Below are 18,507 nucleotides of genomic sequence, written 5' to 3'. Positions count from 1 at the left end.
TCTCATTGATGCCCTTTTAGCCTTCATTTCAGTACTGTTATTGCACTGGAGAATAATACAATGTGTTGATCAACTTGACATGCATTTGCATCACTGAACTCTGCTAAGCAATGTGGTCTACATACAACACACAAAGACAAAGATATGTTTCAAAGGGCCAGTTTATTTCAGGCCAAAACAAATTGACAAAACTATTTGAAATAGCTGCAACATAACATACATAAGTAACAAACAGCATAATGACAACATAGCTGTAAAGCTGGCTTCACCCAAGGAAGGCACACATGACATACACAAAGCCTAACCAGGCATTTTTTTTTCTCAAGGAATTGTGAAATAAAATCATGTATTCAGGAGATCAACACTGTAGTGAAGCCCAGAACATTCTACACATTTCCCCAGTTTTAGTTTAGAGATAAGGAAAGATTGGCCTGGCCCACTAGCATCCCTCTTTATGTTTGTGAACTTTATAGTCTATACATTTAGAGTGATGTGATAATCAAACACTCTAGAAGTCTAGAATGAAAGAGTATGTAAGAGAATTGACAGTGTGTACCTTCAATGATGAGCAGAGGCAGAGTTTGGAGTGTTTTCTTTAGCTCGCTTTCCATGTTTATGTGCTCACTGTCCAGGTACTTGGAACATGTTTTCCATGCCATTTGTTGTTTGACGCCGGTATCATGCTAATTAGCTGCCTGAAAACGTGTGACTCCACTGTAGAAATAGCCTGCATGTCTTCTAGCACATACGCTGCAATGGCTCTATCAATGTTGTCCTGGCTAGCAGTGGCCGTGCCAGCAATCTGAGGGTTACTGGTTCAATCCCCACCTTCTACCATCCTAGTCACGTCCGTTGTGTCCTTTAGCAAGACACTTCACCCTTGCTCCTGATGGGTGGTGGTTAGCGCCTTGCATGGCAGCTCCCTCCATCAGTGTGTGAATGTGTGTGTGAATGGGTGAATGTGGAAATAGTGTCAAAGCGCTTTGAGTTCCTTAAAAAGGTAGAAAAGCTATACAAGTATAACCCATTTACCATTTATGTAGCTGTTTCAGCAGATTTGAATTGCTGTTTTGGGCAGTATTCCCGGGCGCGGTCACTGCTGCTGCTCACTGCTCCCCTCACCTCCCAGGGAGTGATCAAGGGTGATGGGTCAAATGCAGAGAATAATTTCACCACACCTAGTGTGTGTGTGACAATCATTGGCACTTTAACTTTAAGTAGATGGGATCTTTGATCCAAGACACAACTTACATTTAACTAAACTGTTATTTTCTTTGTGCTCGACAAAAGAAAAGTAGTGACAATGTCTCCATGTTAACTTGTTAAGAAACTCGACTTCTGACTTCACCATGATGTCTTGTTAGTTGTTATGAGAGTAGCGTGTGTGTGTGTGTGTGTGTGTGGCCCTTTAAGAAATGACAGCATGTGAGGTGAGTGACGTCAGTGAGTGAGTGGGCGAGAGAGGTGAGGGAGCGCAACAGTTAGTGTGTGCAGGTGCTCTAGCTTGGTGGATGGCTGCGTGCAAGACACCAATAAAGTCGCAAAGTTGCAACAAACCGCCGGCCTCATCATTCACCCTCGAGTCCAGAGCTGTAAAGACCCACTGCCGGGTAAAGTGAAAGTTGTTAGCCCCGAAATACATAGGCCCTGGAGGAACGTCTCCCCTGCGCTCCGCTCCTCGGTCGAGGAAAGCACGCCTTTTCTTTTCCTTGTGAGACAGAAGGACGACACTTCTTCTGTTTCTAGCCGATACTACATTAAAAAATAACGTAAAATAACGCAGTAACGCATCATGTAGTAACGGTAATTGAGTTACTGAATATAAAAAATAACGCGTTAGATTACTAGTTACCGCCGAAACTAACGGCATTACAGTAACGCGTTACTTTGTAACGCGTTAGTCCCAACACTGCATAGGTCTGGTGATAATGTTCCCCTTTAAGCATTAAACAAGTGCAAGAAAATGGACTAATCTTTTCCCTTTAAGTTCAAACAGATTTTAAATAAATTGTCTCAACGTAAATGCAATTGTTGCTTGTCAGTGTGTCTCCTTCCAAATGACACGTTCAGTCCGGCGTGGTTTACGCAGCTATTTTATTCATAAAAAGGCCATTGTGTTAAAAACATAATTCAAAATGATGCGTGAGGGTCCTAAATGTCCATGTGGTCTGTCATTGGCTTGTGTACAGAAGGCTCTTTCTCAGACTACCTCCCACAACCACACCACCGACGAAGAGAGCCGTCAGATGGAGGAGATCCTGCGGTTGGAGAGAGAAATTGAACGCCTGCACAAGCAGCAGGAAGATGGCGTGTCTCTTCTCGGGGAGATCTCTCGTGAGGAGCTGCGCAAGATGAGGGAGGAGGAGATCTACCGACTAGAAAAGGAGGCCTCCCGCGTGGCTACGGAGTTCCTAGATCTTTTGGACTTTGGTGGATTAGAGCCGTCACTGTCAAGTGAGGAGAACCTTCACGACCCGACTAATTCGACCGCTCCTCTGGCTGAGGAGGAGGTAGACGAGGGGTTCCACGCTGAGGACGATTGCGTTCCTCTACCGGACTTACCTCCGCAAGCTGCAGTCCCCTTGGACAAGGAATTATTCCAAAGTGTCCCTCCTCCTCCAGCTGCCTTTGCAGAGGGGCTCCTCGTCAGCCCTCCTTCGGCTCCCCCGAACGAACCTCATCATCTCCGCAACCCCCAACTTCCCAACCCTACTCCTCCTGCGATCGCCAACGGAGTCAAACCGCTATCACAGCAGAGAACTAGCGAGGGGTCCGACTTCGAGCCTGAGAGTCAGGACCCGTGTTGCTCCAACCTGCCTGATACAGAGTCGGACTATGATCAAGAGGAGTTTGAAGAGGCTCACGGGAGCTCAGGTGCGAGCATCAATAACGACCACATTACTGACAAGGACATGCTACGGAAATCATCATGCACCCACAACAGCCTGGACTCCTTCAGAGGCAGCTCAGACTCGGTAAGAACTAAATAATATACAAGATAACGGATCAAAAATCAAGTCATCCATCATTATTTCACATGACCTTAAATAGCATTTGTGGCAAAATGCTTTGGAGTACAAACTACCATACCTAATATAATACCATCGTCTCTCACCACATCGCACTTCAAATATTGCGGCTTCACCACATGGCAGATTTTTTTTTTTTAAGCATATTCCACTAGTTTGTGGTCCTTTTTAAGTATAAAAACAGCTAAATAAACTAGAAATGTCAGTAGTATTGGCTAGTAAAAGAGACCAAACCAATCAGAGCATGCTTTTTACTATTGAAGCCACTGATGGCTACTAAAAAAATATTTGGTTTATAATTAATGATTGTTACTTCTCAGATAACATTATAGTATTTATTGTTTATATGTCCAGAAGAGCAATAAACGGGGGACGACTGTAATAGGAAAAAATATCCTCAGAGTTTTATAATCATTAAACAAATGGTCCATTACTCATGACCAATTATTTTCTAAGTCCTGTCTGTGACCCTTAAAAGACGTATTGCCTGATGGTGGCCATGTTTTGCAACCAATCTTGCTTGTATTTTTTGAATGGGCATACGAAATGTTGTTGTTTTTCGGCGAGTTACAGTATGTGTAACTATGTAAAACATTTTTGGTCAATTCGACTTATGGGGTCAAACTTTGGGGATTTGTAAACAGCAGGAGTAGAAAAATCACTTACCAGTGATGTATGTTAACAATACGGTATTCGGTATCGAGGATTATGACTCTGTTGCAGTGCAGTTGTACACCACTGCAAACAACAATAATAACCCTAATATAACAAAATTGATACCCATTTCCAAATGTGTCAATTCATTTGAAACAATCGAGTCAAAATGGAGTACATTACGGGGCGCCATTGATTCAGTCTCAACTAGTTTGCTGTCAAAAGAAGTCAACATCAGCTTTGGGATGTTGAGCTGCATTTATGTGAAAGCGCAAGTATTATGCTCTGTGGTACAGAGTTCAGAACGTTTGGAAAAAGATGCACCCATTCCATTAGTAATAGATTAATTAACCATTACTGTCTTGGTAGATCAGGAAAATATAGGAAAAGTCCCATTCCACTACTATGTAAATGACTTGTGAGTTGTTGTTTTCTACCAAAACATTGTCTCACTGATCTCAGGGCGTTCAATCGTTCACAACTGGACTGCTTGGTTTGTCTTGGAAGACGTTTCGCCGCTCATCCGATTAGGCTTCATCAGTTCGTGCTCGTAGACTTAGATCAGACGAGATCTGACCGGTCTAAGTCTATGAGCACATTCGATTGCTTCATCAGTTGGTGCTCATAGACTTAGATCAGACTAGATCTGACCGGTCTAAGTCTATGAGCACATCCGAGTAGGCTTGATCAGTTCGTACTCATAGACTTAGATCAGACTAGATCTGACCGGTCTAAGTCTATGAGCACATCCGATTAGACTTCATCAGTTCGTGCTAATAGACTTAGATCAGACTAGATCTGACCGGTCTAAGTCTCTGAGCACATCCGATTGGGCTTCATCAGTTCGTGCTAATAGACTTAGATCAGACTAGATCTAAACGGTCTAAGTATATGAGCACATCCGAGTAGGCTTGATCAGTTTGTGCTCATAGACTTAGAGCAGACTAGATCTGACCGGTCCAAGTCTATGAGCACATCCGAGTAGGCTTCATCAGTTCGTGCTCATAGACTTAGATCAGACTAGATCTGACCAGTCTAAGTCTATGAGCACATCCGATTAGGCTTCATCAGTTTTTGCTCATAGACTTAGATCAGACTAGATCTGACCAGCCTAAGTCTATGAGCACATTTGATTAGGCTTCATCAGTTCGTGCTAATAGACTTAGATCAGATCCGATTAGGCTTTATCAGTTGGTGCTCATAGACTTAGATCAGACTAGATCTGACCAGTCTAAGTCTATGAGCAAATCCGAGTAGGCTTCATCAGTTCGTGCTTTTAGACTTAGTTCAGACTAGATCTGACCGGTCTAAGTCTATGTGCACATCTGATTAGGCTTCATCAGTTTGTGCTAATAGACTTAGAACAGACTAGATCTGACCTTTCTAAGTCTATGAGCACATCCGATTAGGCTTCATCAGTTTGTGCTCATAGACTTAGATCTGACCGGTCTAAGTCTATGAGCACATCCGAGTAGGCTTCATCAGTTCGTGCTTTCAGACTTAGATCAGACTAGATCTGACCAGTCTAAGTCTATGAGCACATCCGATTAGGTTTCATCAGTTCGTGCTAATAGACTTGGATCAGACTTCATCTGACCGGTCTAAGTCTATGTGCACATCCGATTAGGCTTCATCAGTTCGTGCTAATAGACTTAGATCAGACTAGATCTAAACGGTCTAAGTCTATGAGCACATCCGAGTAGGCTTGATCAGTTTGTGCTCATAGACTTAGATCAGAATAGATCTGACCGGTCTAAGTCTATGAGCACATTCGATTAGGCTTTATCAGTTCGTGCTCATAGACTTAAATCAGACTAGATCTGACCAGCCTAAGTCTATGAGCACATTTGATTAGGCTTCATCAGTTCGTGCTAATTGACTTAGATCAGATCCGATTAGGCCTCATCAGTTGGTGCTCATAGACTTAGATCAGACTAGATCTGACTGGTCTAAGTCTATGAGCACATCCGAGTAGGCTTCATCAGTTCGTGCTTTTAGACTTAGATCAGACTAGATCTGACCGGTCTAAGTCTATGAGCACATCCGATTAGGCTTCATCAGTTGGTGCTCATAGACTTAGATCAGACTAGATCTGACCGGTCTAAGTCTATGAGCACATCCGATTAGGCTTCATCAGTTGGTGCTCATAGACTTAGATCAGACTAGATCTGACCGGTCTAAGTCTATGAGCATATCCGATTAGGCTTCATCAGTTGGTGCTCATAGACTTAGATCAGACTAGATCTGACCGGTCTAAGTCTATGAGCATATCCGATTAGGCTTCATCAGTTGGTGCTCATAGACTTTGATCAGACTAAATCTGACCGGTCTAAGTTTATGAGCACATCCGATTAGGCTTCATCAGTTGGTGCTCATAGACTTAGATCAGACTAGATCTAACCGGTCTAAGTCTCTGAGCACAAACTGATGAGGCCTACTCGGATGAGCGGCGAAACGTCTTCCAAGACAAACCAAGCAGTCTCGTTGCGAACGATTGAACGCCCTGAGATGACAACGACCTGGATTAATGAGAACCTTCATAGCTATTGTCTCTCTCAATTTTCACACACTGACACCACACACACCTTGACTTTTCCCTCGTACTGTCAAAAGGAACAGTGTCAATTGTTCAAGGAGCGTGTGTCTACCAATTCATTTTGTGCCACTGTGAAAAAAACACGTTATTTTTAGCACGGAACTTGCAGGTGCACAGTTCTATTCACGGTTTCTTGTGTTGAAAGGCACATGTCACAATCAACCGCCTTTGTTTCAGTTCATCGACAGTGACGAGGACAACGACGGCTATGTGGACACGGATGAGGAGGTTTCCAACGGCAGGATGAATATACTGAATGGCAGCGGGCCTCCTTACTTCCATGGCTACCTCTACATGAAGAGTTAGTAGCTTCACACAAACCTCCTTTACACAGGGATCCTAAAATAGCCCTCTGGAAAATCCACATATAAGTAATATTTAGCAGGGGTTCTTAACCTTTTTGATCTCAGGGTCCAACTTTTCCACTAGAGAGAGGCCCGGGGCCCCACTTAAATATTAACACTGCATAAGGGACGGCGTGGCGCAGTGGAAGAGTGGCCGTGCGCAACCCGATGGTCCCTGGTTCAATCCCCACCTAGTACCAACCTCGTCATGTCCGTTGTGTCCTGAGCAAGACACTTCACCCTTGCTCCTGATGGCTGCTGGTTAGCGCCTTGCATGGCAGCTCACGCCATCAGTGTGTGAATGTGTGTGTGAATGGGTAAATGTGGAAGTAGTGTCAAAGCGCTTTGAGGACCTTGAAGGTAGAAAAGCGCTATACAAGTACAACCCATTTATTTATCATTTAGTAATCTTACTTTTTTCTCTTATGGTATTCAATAATTATATCTAACCTACTTACAGTTTACAACATTGTCCAATGATATGAAACCATGTGTTTATCACAAAGATTATTATTTATTTAATACGTAAACCTTAGGCTTAGGTCAGGCTGATTAAAAAAATAAGTACTAGCCAAATATACTGTATAAGAAGAGACACAAAAATTAATTATGTAGTACCAAAACTAACTAGCTAAAACAAATTAAATTAATAATGAAAAATATGTTTATTAACTAAACTGTTAATAAAATATAAGTGCAAATGAAAATACAGCTTTGTGAATGTGAGTGTGAATGTTGTCTGTTTATCTGTGTTGGCCCTGTGATGAGGTGGCGACTTGTCCAGGGTGTACCCTGCCTTCCGCCCGAATGCAGTTGAGATAGGCTCCAGCACACCCCGTGATCTCAAAAGGGACAAGCGGTAAAAAATGGATGGATGGGTGGATGAAAAATATGTTTATTAATTAAACTGTTAATAAAATATAAGCGCAAATGAAAATACAGCTTCACTACTTTAGTCATAATTATTGCACTTAAGGGACTTCTCTATGACTTTTTAGCCACAGACTTCTTCTGTTTGTTTGTTTTGCCATTGCTGCCACAAGTGGTGGAAAAGTGTATTACAACCGAGTACTGTTGCGGCCCGTACGACCCTGTGATGAGGTGGCGACTTGTCCAGGGTGTACCCTGCCTTCCGCCCGAATGTAGTTGAGATAGGCTCCAGCACCCCCCGTGATCCCAAAAGGGACAAGCGGTAAAAAATGGATGGATGGAAAATATGTTTATTAACTAAACTGTTAATAAAATATAAGTGCAAATGAAAATACAGCTTCACCACTTTAGTCATAATTTTTGCACTTAAGGGACTCTATGACTTTTTAGCCACAGACTTCTTCTGTTTGTTTGCTTTGCCCTTGCTGCCACAAGTGGTGGAAAAGTGTATTACAACCGAGTACTGTTGCGGCCCATACGGACCACAGCTGAGAAACATATATTTTTTGGCTTCCTTCTCGGGTGCATTGGCGGCCCAACAATGGGCCATGGCCCTGTTGTGAAGAAACACTGATATATAAAATAATACTAGAAGGGAATTAATAAAAAGTAATTTTAAAATATTTTTTTCTGCAGCTGTACATACAGAACATTAGAATGCTGTCTGAAAAAGCAGAGTTTTCTTATATTCTGGGTCTAGAGATTCGAAACATTCTTTCCAAGCTAGTCAGAGATTTTCTTCAGGTCACTCATTCACACCAGTGACCCTGAGAAATGCACTGAAAAAAAGAGCTGACAAAATAAAATATAAAAAAATAGATTTTAGGGAAAACAATTATTAAAAACCTGTGAAATTATCTGTCCATGCAGCTTGTTAAGTTTGCTTGATAAGACATCCTAAATTAAGATTTGTGTATCTCGAAATAGCTAGTTAGTATTTTATTCTGAAAACAAGCATTATTCAACTCGTAATAAGCATCCTCGGGATGTTGCAGAATCTTTAAATAGAATTATCTATTTGTGGGAAACCAAAATATTGTATTTGAATAGTTATCTTTTCAACTATAAATTTTTTTAAATTAGTATAGACAAATTAAAATTGTTCATGCTATAATTAAGATTATGATGTTAAGTCAATGACCGGATTTTCCTGCAACAAGCACTACTGTTCATTTTGATACACAATGTATTGTCTTTCTATTGAGCAAAGTTGAGGAAGGTACCACTTTTTGGCACCAAAGGGTGGATATAGACTATGCATCATGTTTTCTATTCAGAATCCGGCAAACATTTCAATATTTTTCCAGGCGGACTCATGATTCCGTGGCGTCGGCGCTGGTGCGTGCTGAAAGACGAGACCTTTATGTGGTACCGGGCCAAGCAGGACTCCCTCAAGTCCGGCTGGCTTTACAAGAAAGGCGGAGGGATGTCCACCCTGTCCCGGCGCAATTGGAAGATGCGCTGGTTCGTCCTGAGGGAGTCCAAACTGATGTACTTTGACAACGACAGCGAAGAGAAGCTCAAAGGGACTATTGACATCTGCACAGCCAAGTAAGCTATTTTTAGTCGGAATCTTGCTATTTAAAACTCACTTTGCATTAAATACCAACAGAACTTGATTGGGTTTTTTTCTACAGGGAAATAGTGGACAACCATGAGAAGGAAAATGCACTCAATATTGTGACTGAGGAGAGGACTTATCACATCTATGCAGAATCCCCTGAAGATGCCAGGTAGAGTCCAATTAATCACTTATCTCTCTGCAATATGTCCAAGTAATACAGTCGTGGTCAAAAGTTTACATACACTTGTAAAGAACATAATGTCTTGGCTGTCTTGAGTTTCCAATAATTTCTACAACTCTTATTTTTTTTGTGATAGAGTGATTGGAGCACATACTTGTTTGTCACAAAAAACATTCATGAAGTTTGGTTCTTTTATGAATTTATTATGGGTCTACTGAACATGTGAGCAAATCTGCTGGGTCAAAAGTATACATACAGCAATGTTAATATTTTGTTACATGTCCCTTGGCAAGTTTCACTCCAATAAGGTGCTTTTGGTAGCCATCCACAAGCTTCTGGTTGAATTTTTGACCACTCCTTTTGACAAAATCGGTGCAGTTCAGCTAAATTTGTTGGTTTTCTGACATGGACTTGTTTCTTCAGCATTGTCCACACGTTTAAGTCAGGACTTTGGGAAGGCCATTCTAAAACCTTAATTCTAGCCTAGTTTAGCCATTCCTTTACCACTTTTGACGTGTGTTTGGGGTCATTGTCCTGTTGGAACACCCAACTGCGACCAAGACCCAACCTCCGGGCTGATGATTTTAGGTTGTCCTGAAGAATCTGGAGGTAATCCTCCTTTTTCATTGTCCCATTTAAAGCACCAGTTCTATTGGCAGCAAAACAGGCCCAGAGCATAATACTACCACCACCATGCTTGACGGTAGGAATTGGTGTTCCTGGGATTAAAGGCCTACCTTTTCTCCTCCAAACATATTATTGGGTATTGCATACTTGCCAACCCTCCCGGATTTTCTGGGAGACTCCCGAAATTCAGCGCCTCTCCCGAAAACCTCCCGGGACAAATTTTCTCCCGAAATTCTGGCAGAGCTGGAGGCCACGCCCCCTCCAGGTTTATTGTTAGCCAGTTTCATTAACGTCCTCCCAGCGCGGCAACAACACACAACAACAGCAGTCACGTTTTCGTCTACCGTAAAGCAGTTCGTCTGCCGTAAACAGCAATGTTGTGACACTCTTAAACAGGACAATACTGCCATCTACTGTACATGCATATGTGACAATAACATCTACGGCTTTTAGAGAGTGCAGTGCACAACTGCGCACACAACAAGGAGACGAAGCAGAATGCATCATCAGAGAGGGTGTTCAGCATGGTTAGAAAAATAGTGACAGAGAATAGAACAAGGATGGACAATTCAACCCTTAACTCAACAATGAGTAGATGAGTGTTATGTGTGTGTATATGTGTAAATAAATGAACACTGAAATTCAAGTATTTCTTTTATGTATATATATATATATATATATATATATATATATATATATATATATATATATATATATATATATAATGTAATAAAATAAATATATATATAGCTAGAATTCACTGAACGTCAAGTATTTCTTATATACTGTGTGTGTGTATATATATATATATATATATATATATATATATATATATATATATATATATATATATATATATATATATATATATATGTATATATATATATGTATATATATATGAAATACTTGACTTGGTGAATTCTAGCTGTAAATATACTCCTCCCCTCTTAACCACGATCCACGCCCCCTGCCACCCCCCACCTCCCGAAATCGGAGGTCTCAAGGTTGGCAAGTATGGGGTATTGTGGCCAAACAGCTAAATTTTTGTTTCATCTGACATCACATAGACAAAGATAAGACCTTCTGGAAGAGAGTTTTGTGGTCAGATGAAACAAAAATGTAGCTGTTTGGCCACAATACCCAGCAATATGTTTGGAGGAGAAATGTATACTTTTGACCCAGCAGATTTGGTCACATTTTCAGTAGACCCATAATACATTCATAAAAGAACCAAACTTCATGAATGTTTTTTGTGACCAACAAGTATGTGCTCCAATCACTCTATCACAAAAAAATAAGAGTTGTAGAAATGATTGGAAACTCAAGACAGCCATGATATTATGTTCTTTACAAGTGTATGTAAACTTTTGACCACGACTGCATATGAAAATAAAGTCTGCCCCCTTGTGGTTGCCAATGGAACTTTATTTAATAGTCTTTTCATAATTGCTGACCTTTTCCTCTCTTTGGTTTACTTCCCTGAACTCTCTGTGATCCCATCCAGTGGTTGGTTCAGTGTGCTGAGTAGTGTCCACAGTGCCAGCCCAGAGCAGCTCATGGAGATGCACCATGAACAGGCCAACCCAAAGAATGCAGTGGTTAGTGGCGTTCCCCCTTCACTCTCCTGCCTTAGCCACAGCTTTCTCGCTCCGCTTTGGACCAATAATAATGACAGATGCTGCTAAAATAGGATGTTCATTTAGTCATCTGTACGATAGTTAGGCTTTTGTAGGTCAATGCACACGTCTGATATCTTCAGCGCTAATACTTTGCAGATTTGGCTCCTCGAACTAACATGAGAAGTTGCATTGACCTCTTTTTGTCCAGGGTACGCTAGATGTGGGCTTGATTGATTCGGTTTGTGCGTCAGACAACCCAGACAGGTAAGAAGGTGACAGAAAATGTATTTGTTGTCTGAAGATGCACTGTATTTTCTTTTAATATCGTAGCCATGGTTCTTTATTTACTCAACTGCAGAAAGTACTCGGGCACTCTTAGGGGGTTTATTTTGTCGCAGGACTGTATTCATTTTGTACAAATGCATTTTTTTAATACCATAAATACTCTTGATTGTTTATTAACCTAAATTGCAAAGAGGACAGGATAATAAAGAGCTAGATATTTTTTAAACTTCGGCCTTACAGATGCCATGTCCATTGTGTAGGCCAGGGATATTTAACCAAGTCATTATAAAGCTAATGACTAATGACTTTATATACAATCCAATTTTGTATATTCTGGAAAAACCAGCAGTAGACATTTAATTTTGGTCTCTTTATTTGGTCAGAGTTCCGGGAACTCTAGTGGAAGATAACATCTATGGCAGCACTGTAGTGTTTTTAAGAATATGCTGCAAAAATGTAAGTCTCTCACAAGTTTTTTTTAACTGAACTCGCGGACTACCAGTTGAATAGTCTAAATCCCAGGTGTCAAACACAAGGACCGAGGGCCAGATCTGGCCCGCCACATCATTTTATATCTCCTGTGAAAGCCTGGATATAATATGCGTCAATAAAGTACTTCATCTTTTCTTACTAAATGTATTTGTTTTTTCTATTTTGACAGGAAAAAAAATGCATGTATCTTTTATATATTAATGCAACAAATATCACATTATCATACATTCCAATTTTTATATAAAATTATAAACATAAATATCTGATTGACTTTGTACAATGTAAAAATGTCAACAGATTTTAGGGTTAAAAAAACTGTCTGCTTCGTCACCAAATTTTACAGTAAAAAAATTGCAGGACTATTTTTCTATTTACAGTAATACGGTGTAAAAAAAATCAATCATTGAATTTATGGTAAAACACTGGCAGCTCAGTTGTCAGAATTTTACCGTACAAAAAAGTGGTCCTGCTTTTCCACTTACAGTAATATGCTATAAAAATCATTGTAAATTTAAAATTAAACCGCAAAATCTACAGATTTTTTTTTTTACTGTGTATTCAGAATAACTATAATAATCCAGTGCAATAACATCATGAGGCAAATCCTTTACATTTATATTTATATAGTATAAAGGTTAGCCATAACTGTGATTTGGGCCTCAATTAAAACAAGTTGTACACCCCTGGCCTAAATGATGAAAAAGAAAGGACCTAAAACGGAACCTAGAGGAACACCACTAGTATGAATAACTAAAGAAGTTGAACAGATTACTACTGACTACATCTGAAGTAAACAAGCTACAGGAACACTTTAGTTACATAAATCACACTATGAAAAAAATGTGTAACTGCAAAAAGGGGGAGGACAACCAGTGTGCCGTGAGATGCAGTCTGGTGTGCCGTGGGAGATTATCTAATTTCACCTATTTGGGTTAAAAATATTTTTTGCAAACCAATAACTATAGTCTGCAAATGATGTATTGATGTTGAGTGTCGGTGCTGTCTAGAGCTCGGCAGCGTCACCGTGTAATACTCTTCCATATCAGTAGGTGGCAGCAGGTAGCTCATTGCTTTGTAGATGTCGGAAACAGCGGGAGGCAGTGTGCAGGTAAAAAGGTATCTAATGCATATACCAAAAATAAACAAAAGGTGAGTGCCCCTAAGAAAAGGCATTGAAGCTTAGGGAAGGCTATGCAGAACGAAACTAAAACTGAACTGGCTACAATGTAAACAAAAACAGAATGCTGGACGACAGCAAAGACTTACTGCGGAGCAAAGATGGCGTCCACAATGTACATCCGAACATGACATGACGATCTACAATGTCCACACAAAGAACGATCTAAACAACTGAAATATTCTTGATTGCTAAAACAAAGTAGATGTGGGAAATATCGCTCAAAGGAAGACATGAAACTGCTACAGGAAAATACCAAAAAAAAGAGAAAAGCCACCAAAATAGGAGCGCAAGACAAGAACTAAAACACTACACAGAGGAAAACAGCAAAAAACTCAAAATAAGTCACGGCGTGATGTGACAGGTGGTGAGAGTACACCTACTTTGAGACAAGAGCTATAGTGATGCATGGTTGGTTATGGTTTAAATGCATATCCAACAATTGTGACAAAGACTTTTTTTTTCATGTTTTCTGCTGCTGGTGTGCCTCCGGATTCAACGCAAAAAATGTGCCTTGGCTCACAAAAGGTTGAAAAATACTGCCTCAAGGAACGCTTCAGTTATGTAAATCACAAGTTTAGATCCCAGTGTTCTCTTTGCTAGCAAGGTTACAATGTCAATGCTGGGATGTGCCAATGTGTTTACAGTGGTTCCAAGTTCCTCTGTACAACAGGAGCATTCTAGTATTTTTAGGAATTTTCTGTAAAAATGTTTGTCTCCAAAGTTTTGAACTGAACTCGGGGGGCTGGTGGGGTGTTATTGCCGGGCCGGATTTGGCCACCGTTGAATAGCCCTGGTGTAGGCAGTATGTATTGTGGTAACGACGTCATGAGACAGTTTCAGTTTTTTGTGCGTCCCATGCCTATTACATTTGGGCACAGTGTCTATTGAAGAAGGTGTCTTTATTTCGAGAAATATTGTATGTTACTGCAAGGTCCTGAAGGAATATGTATGATAATATGTGTGATGTGATGGCGCTTCCAGACCAAACTCGTTTGTGATCATCACCGCCAACCGAGTGATCCACTGCAACACGGACACACCAGAGGAGATGCATCACTGGATTGGTTTGCTGCAGAAATCCAAGGGAGACTCCAAGGGCGATGGACAGGAGTTTTTGGTCAGAGGTCAGCCATCTATAAAAGACAAAAGCATATACTGTATTAATGATCAAAGAGAAATCTAGTTGAGCAATAACTTCTTCCCGTCCCTCAGGCTGGCTGCATAAAGAGATGAAGTCTGGGGTGAAAAGCACGTCTCTGAAGCTGAAGAAGCGTTGGTTTGTTCTCACCACAAACTCCCTCGACTACTACAAGTCATCTGAACGCAGCGCCACCAAACTGGGAACGCTGGTCCTCAACAGCCTGTGTTCTGTGGTTCAACCTGATGAAAAGGTCTTCAAAGATACTGGTTAGTTCAATGTGGAAACGACTGAATGGGCCATACCATACCAACTTTATCGATACAGCCCTTTTACAATTAACCACACTTGAATTGATGGTCAGTTTGGGCTCACTGGAGACTGCGTTGCTATTACAGGTTACTGGAATATCATCATCCATGGGCGCAAGCACTCCTACCGCCTGTACACCAAAATGTTGAACGAAGCCATGAGATGGACAAACGCCATACAAGGAGCCGTTGACAGCAAAGTCCCCATTGAAACACCAACACAGCAACTCATTAGGGACATCAAAGTAGGTTTTTTGTACCTTAGTAATAACTAACATGCAGTGACTTAACACGGAGATTGTTTGTTTTGCTATACTTCATATTTGGGCATTAATATAATGCTTGCGCCGATTCTTTCCAGTCTATGCCAAGGACACTATCTGTTGTAAAGTGAGGTACTCACTATATGTGTGTACTGCAGTGACTTCTCTACTAAGTGATGTGCATTGACTGAGTCAGCGTTTTATCGTCTTGCAGGAGAGCAGTTTGAATGTTGAGGCGGTGGAGCAGATGTACTGGAGGAACCCCATCCTGAGATACACCCAGCATCCTTTGCACTCCCCTCTGCTGCCTCTGCCTTACGGAGATGTCAGCATCCACTGTGAGTTTTGACTGTTCTGCTGGGGATACTAAACAACATTTTGTCCACATGCACACGTTTTTTTCACCCATTGTGAAGTCAATAAAATCTGAAATATATGGCATTTTTTAAGGATCTTAGTTTATGTCAAAATGCATCACAGGCTGTCTAGGGCAGGGGTCGACAACCCGCGGCTCCGAAGCCGCATGCGGCTCTTTGACCACTCTGATGCGGCTCAGGTGCATACTTGCCAACCCTCCCGATTTTTCCGGGAGACTTCCGGATTTCAGTGCCTCTCCCGGAAATCTCCCGGGGAAGATATTCTCCGATTTTCACCCGGACAACAATATTGAGGGCGTACCGTGATGGCACTGCCTTTATTAGCGTCCTCTACAGCCTATCGTTGCATCCGCTTTTTCACCATACTATCTGCGTGGCGGCCCAGTCACATGTCGTATGCGGCCTCTGCTTACACAAGTAAGTGACTGCAAGGCATACTTGGTCAACAGCCATACAGGTCACACTGAGGGTGGCCGTATAAACAACTTTAACACTCTTACTAATATGCGCCACACTGTGAACCCACACAGAATCCCATGCATCCCTAACTCTTCCGGGCTACATTATACACCCCCGCTACCACCAAACTCCGCCCCCCCCCAACCCCGCCCACCTCAACCGACGCACGGAGGGGGGGTTTGATATGAGGGGGGGCGGGGTTTGGTGGTAGCGGGGGTGTATAATGTAGCCCGGAAGAGTTAGGGATGCATGGGATTCTGGGTATTTGTTCTGTTGTGTTTATGTTGTGTTACGGTGCGGATGTTCTCCTGAAATGTGTTTGTCATTCTTGTTTGGTGTGGGTTCACAGTGTGGCGCTTATTAGTAAGAGTGTTAAAGTTGTTTATACGGCCACCCTCAGTGTGACCTGTATGGTTGTTGACCAAGTATGCCTTGCAGTCACTCATGTGTGTCTGCAGAAGTCACATACAACATGTGACTGGGCTGGCACACTTGTCAGTACAGGTTGTAGAGGGCGCTAAAGGCAGTGCCATCACGGCACGCCGTTATTATTGTTGTTTGGGTGAAAATCAGCAGACATTCGAGAGAATAGTTGCCCTGAAATTCGGGAGTCTCCCGGAAAAATCGGGAGGGATGGCAAGTACGACGCTGTCAAGCGCCATTCATATAAAACTCGCGGGCCGCACTAACATTACATTTTCATATTAAGGTGCGGGCCGCGTGTCTGAGACCCCTGGTTTATACATAGCACAAAGCAAAAACAAACTTTGTATGCAGTGTTATTTCATTTTAAATTTCAAAAGTTTTGTGTCTCCCATTGTTTTCTTTAATTTGTGAAACGGGTCAAAATGGCTCTTTGAGTGGTAAAGGTTGCCGACCCCTGGTCTAGGGCAATTGGCGGCGCTAAAGTAAAGTAGTAAAGTAAATACCAATGATTGCGGTAGGTTGTGAGTTCAAACCTCGGCCGAGTCATACCAAAGACTATAAAAATGGGACCCATTACCTCCCTGCTTGACACTCAGCATCAAGGGTTGGAATTGGAGGTTAAATCACCAAAAATGATTCCTGGGCGTGGCACCGCTGCTGCTCACTGCTCCCCTCACCTCCCAGGGGGTGAACAAGGGTCAAATGCAGAGGACAAATTTCACCACACCTAGTGTGTGTGACAATCATTGGTACTTTAACTTTAACTTAACACTTGGTGTGGTGAAATTTGTCCTCTGCATTTGACCCATCCCCTTGTTCACCCCCTGGGAGGTGAGGGGAGCAGTGAGCAGCAGCGGTGGCCGCGCCCGGGAATCATTTTTGGTGATTTAACCCCCAATTCCAACCCTTGATGCTGAGTGCCAAGCAGGGAGGTAACGGGTCTCATTTTTATAGTCTTTGGTGTGACTCGGCCGGGGTTTGAACTCACAACCTACCGATCTCAGGGCGGACACTCTAACCACTAGGCCACTGAGCAGGTGTATTGGTCTTTTAGCCAGTGAGAATTCAGAGGGAAGCCATTTCAAACACTTGTGACATAAGTTTAAGGCTTTAAAGTAAAAAAAACAACTTACAATACAATGTGGGGACCCTGAGTTTTTTCATTCACACATCTATTTTAGTTTGATGATTTGACTTGATAAAACTCTTAAACAGTTGTTAAAGGTGTATTTTGATTCAAAACCATAAAATGTGAATGATGTTCTCAGAAACTGTATGAAAGTCACTAAAGCTTTATGGCTAAGTAAAAGTACCCTGTGTGTGAAACATTTGTTTTTTTTCCATTCACAGTGAAATTTGACTAATTGACCTCAAATTGGGCAAAAATATATTTGTGTTTTGCAGTTACAGCTCATTGTAATGCAAAAAATCTGGCAGAAAGTCATTTCTGGATGCTAATGCTAATTATGCTTTTACGCTAAAAATTGTTTTAATTGAAAATATATTGTGTGGACAGATTTTGTTGTTTTATTCACAGATTCAGTCTTTTGTCTGTTTTTACATTCACCCATCAAGTGTATCTGACTTTAAATTGCGGCAAAAATGTACTTTAAATTGGGCAAAATTACCTAATAAGCCTTGATTTTTGGCAGTTCGAGACTCATTATAATCTAAAATAATGAAACTTCAAAGATGTTCATGGAATCTCTCCAATTTTTTGCTTGTTTTTCTATTCACGTATCTACTGCAACTGACTTCAAATTGCGGAAAGTTACGTAATAAGATTTGGGGTTTTGTAGTTTGAGGCTCATTATTATTTAAAGTCATGAAAATTTAAAGATGTTCTAAAAATCTCTCCCAATTTTTGCTTGTTTTTCCATTCACGCATCTAGGGTAACTAAATTGAAAGTAGGCAAAACTATTTTCTAAACCCTGGGTTTTTGCAATTGGAAGTTTCGTTGTACTCTAATATCTAGTATAACTGCAACTAGTGTAACTGACTTCAAATTGGGCAAAATTATTTGATAAGCTT

At 41.3% G+C, this 18,507-nt stretch overlaps 1 protein-coding gene across 1 annotated transcript in view; it reads left to right on the top strand.

The window, feature by feature from the left end:
• myo10l3 (myosin X, like 3) overlaps window positions 1-18,507 on the top strand; it is a 209,304-nt gene that overhangs the window by 174,244 nt on the left and 16,553 nt on the right. The window contains exons 25-34 of the mRNA XM_061971515.2: window positions 2,190-2,975; window positions 6,457-6,580; window positions 8,861-9,104; window positions 9,191-9,286; window positions 11,430-11,523; window positions 11,753-11,808; window positions 14,483-14,625; window positions 14,714-14,908; window positions 15,038-15,195; window positions 15,428-15,551. Of these exons, the coding sequence (XP_061827499.1) occupies window positions 2,190-2,975; window positions 6,457-6,580; window positions 8,861-9,104; window positions 9,191-9,286; window positions 11,430-11,523; window positions 11,753-11,808; window positions 14,483-14,625; window positions 14,714-14,908; window positions 15,038-15,195; window positions 15,428-15,551 (2,020 nt within the window). The remainder of the gene's footprint in view (window positions 1-2,189; window positions 2,976-6,456; window positions 6,581-8,860; window positions 9,105-9,190; window positions 9,287-11,429; window positions 11,524-11,752; window positions 11,809-14,482; window positions 14,626-14,713; window positions 14,909-15,037; window positions 15,196-15,427; window positions 15,552-18,507) is intronic.

The sequence above is a fragment of the Nerophis lumbriciformis genome, linkage group LG13 (genome assembly GCF_033978685.3).
Source record: "Nerophis lumbriciformis linkage group LG13, RoL_Nlum_v2.1, whole genome shotgun sequence".
Classification (NCBI taxonomy): Eukaryota; Metazoa; Chordata; class Actinopteri; order Syngnathiformes; family Syngnathidae; genus Nerophis; species Nerophis lumbriciformis.
This window is presented reverse-complemented; position numbering and strand designations above follow the sequence as displayed.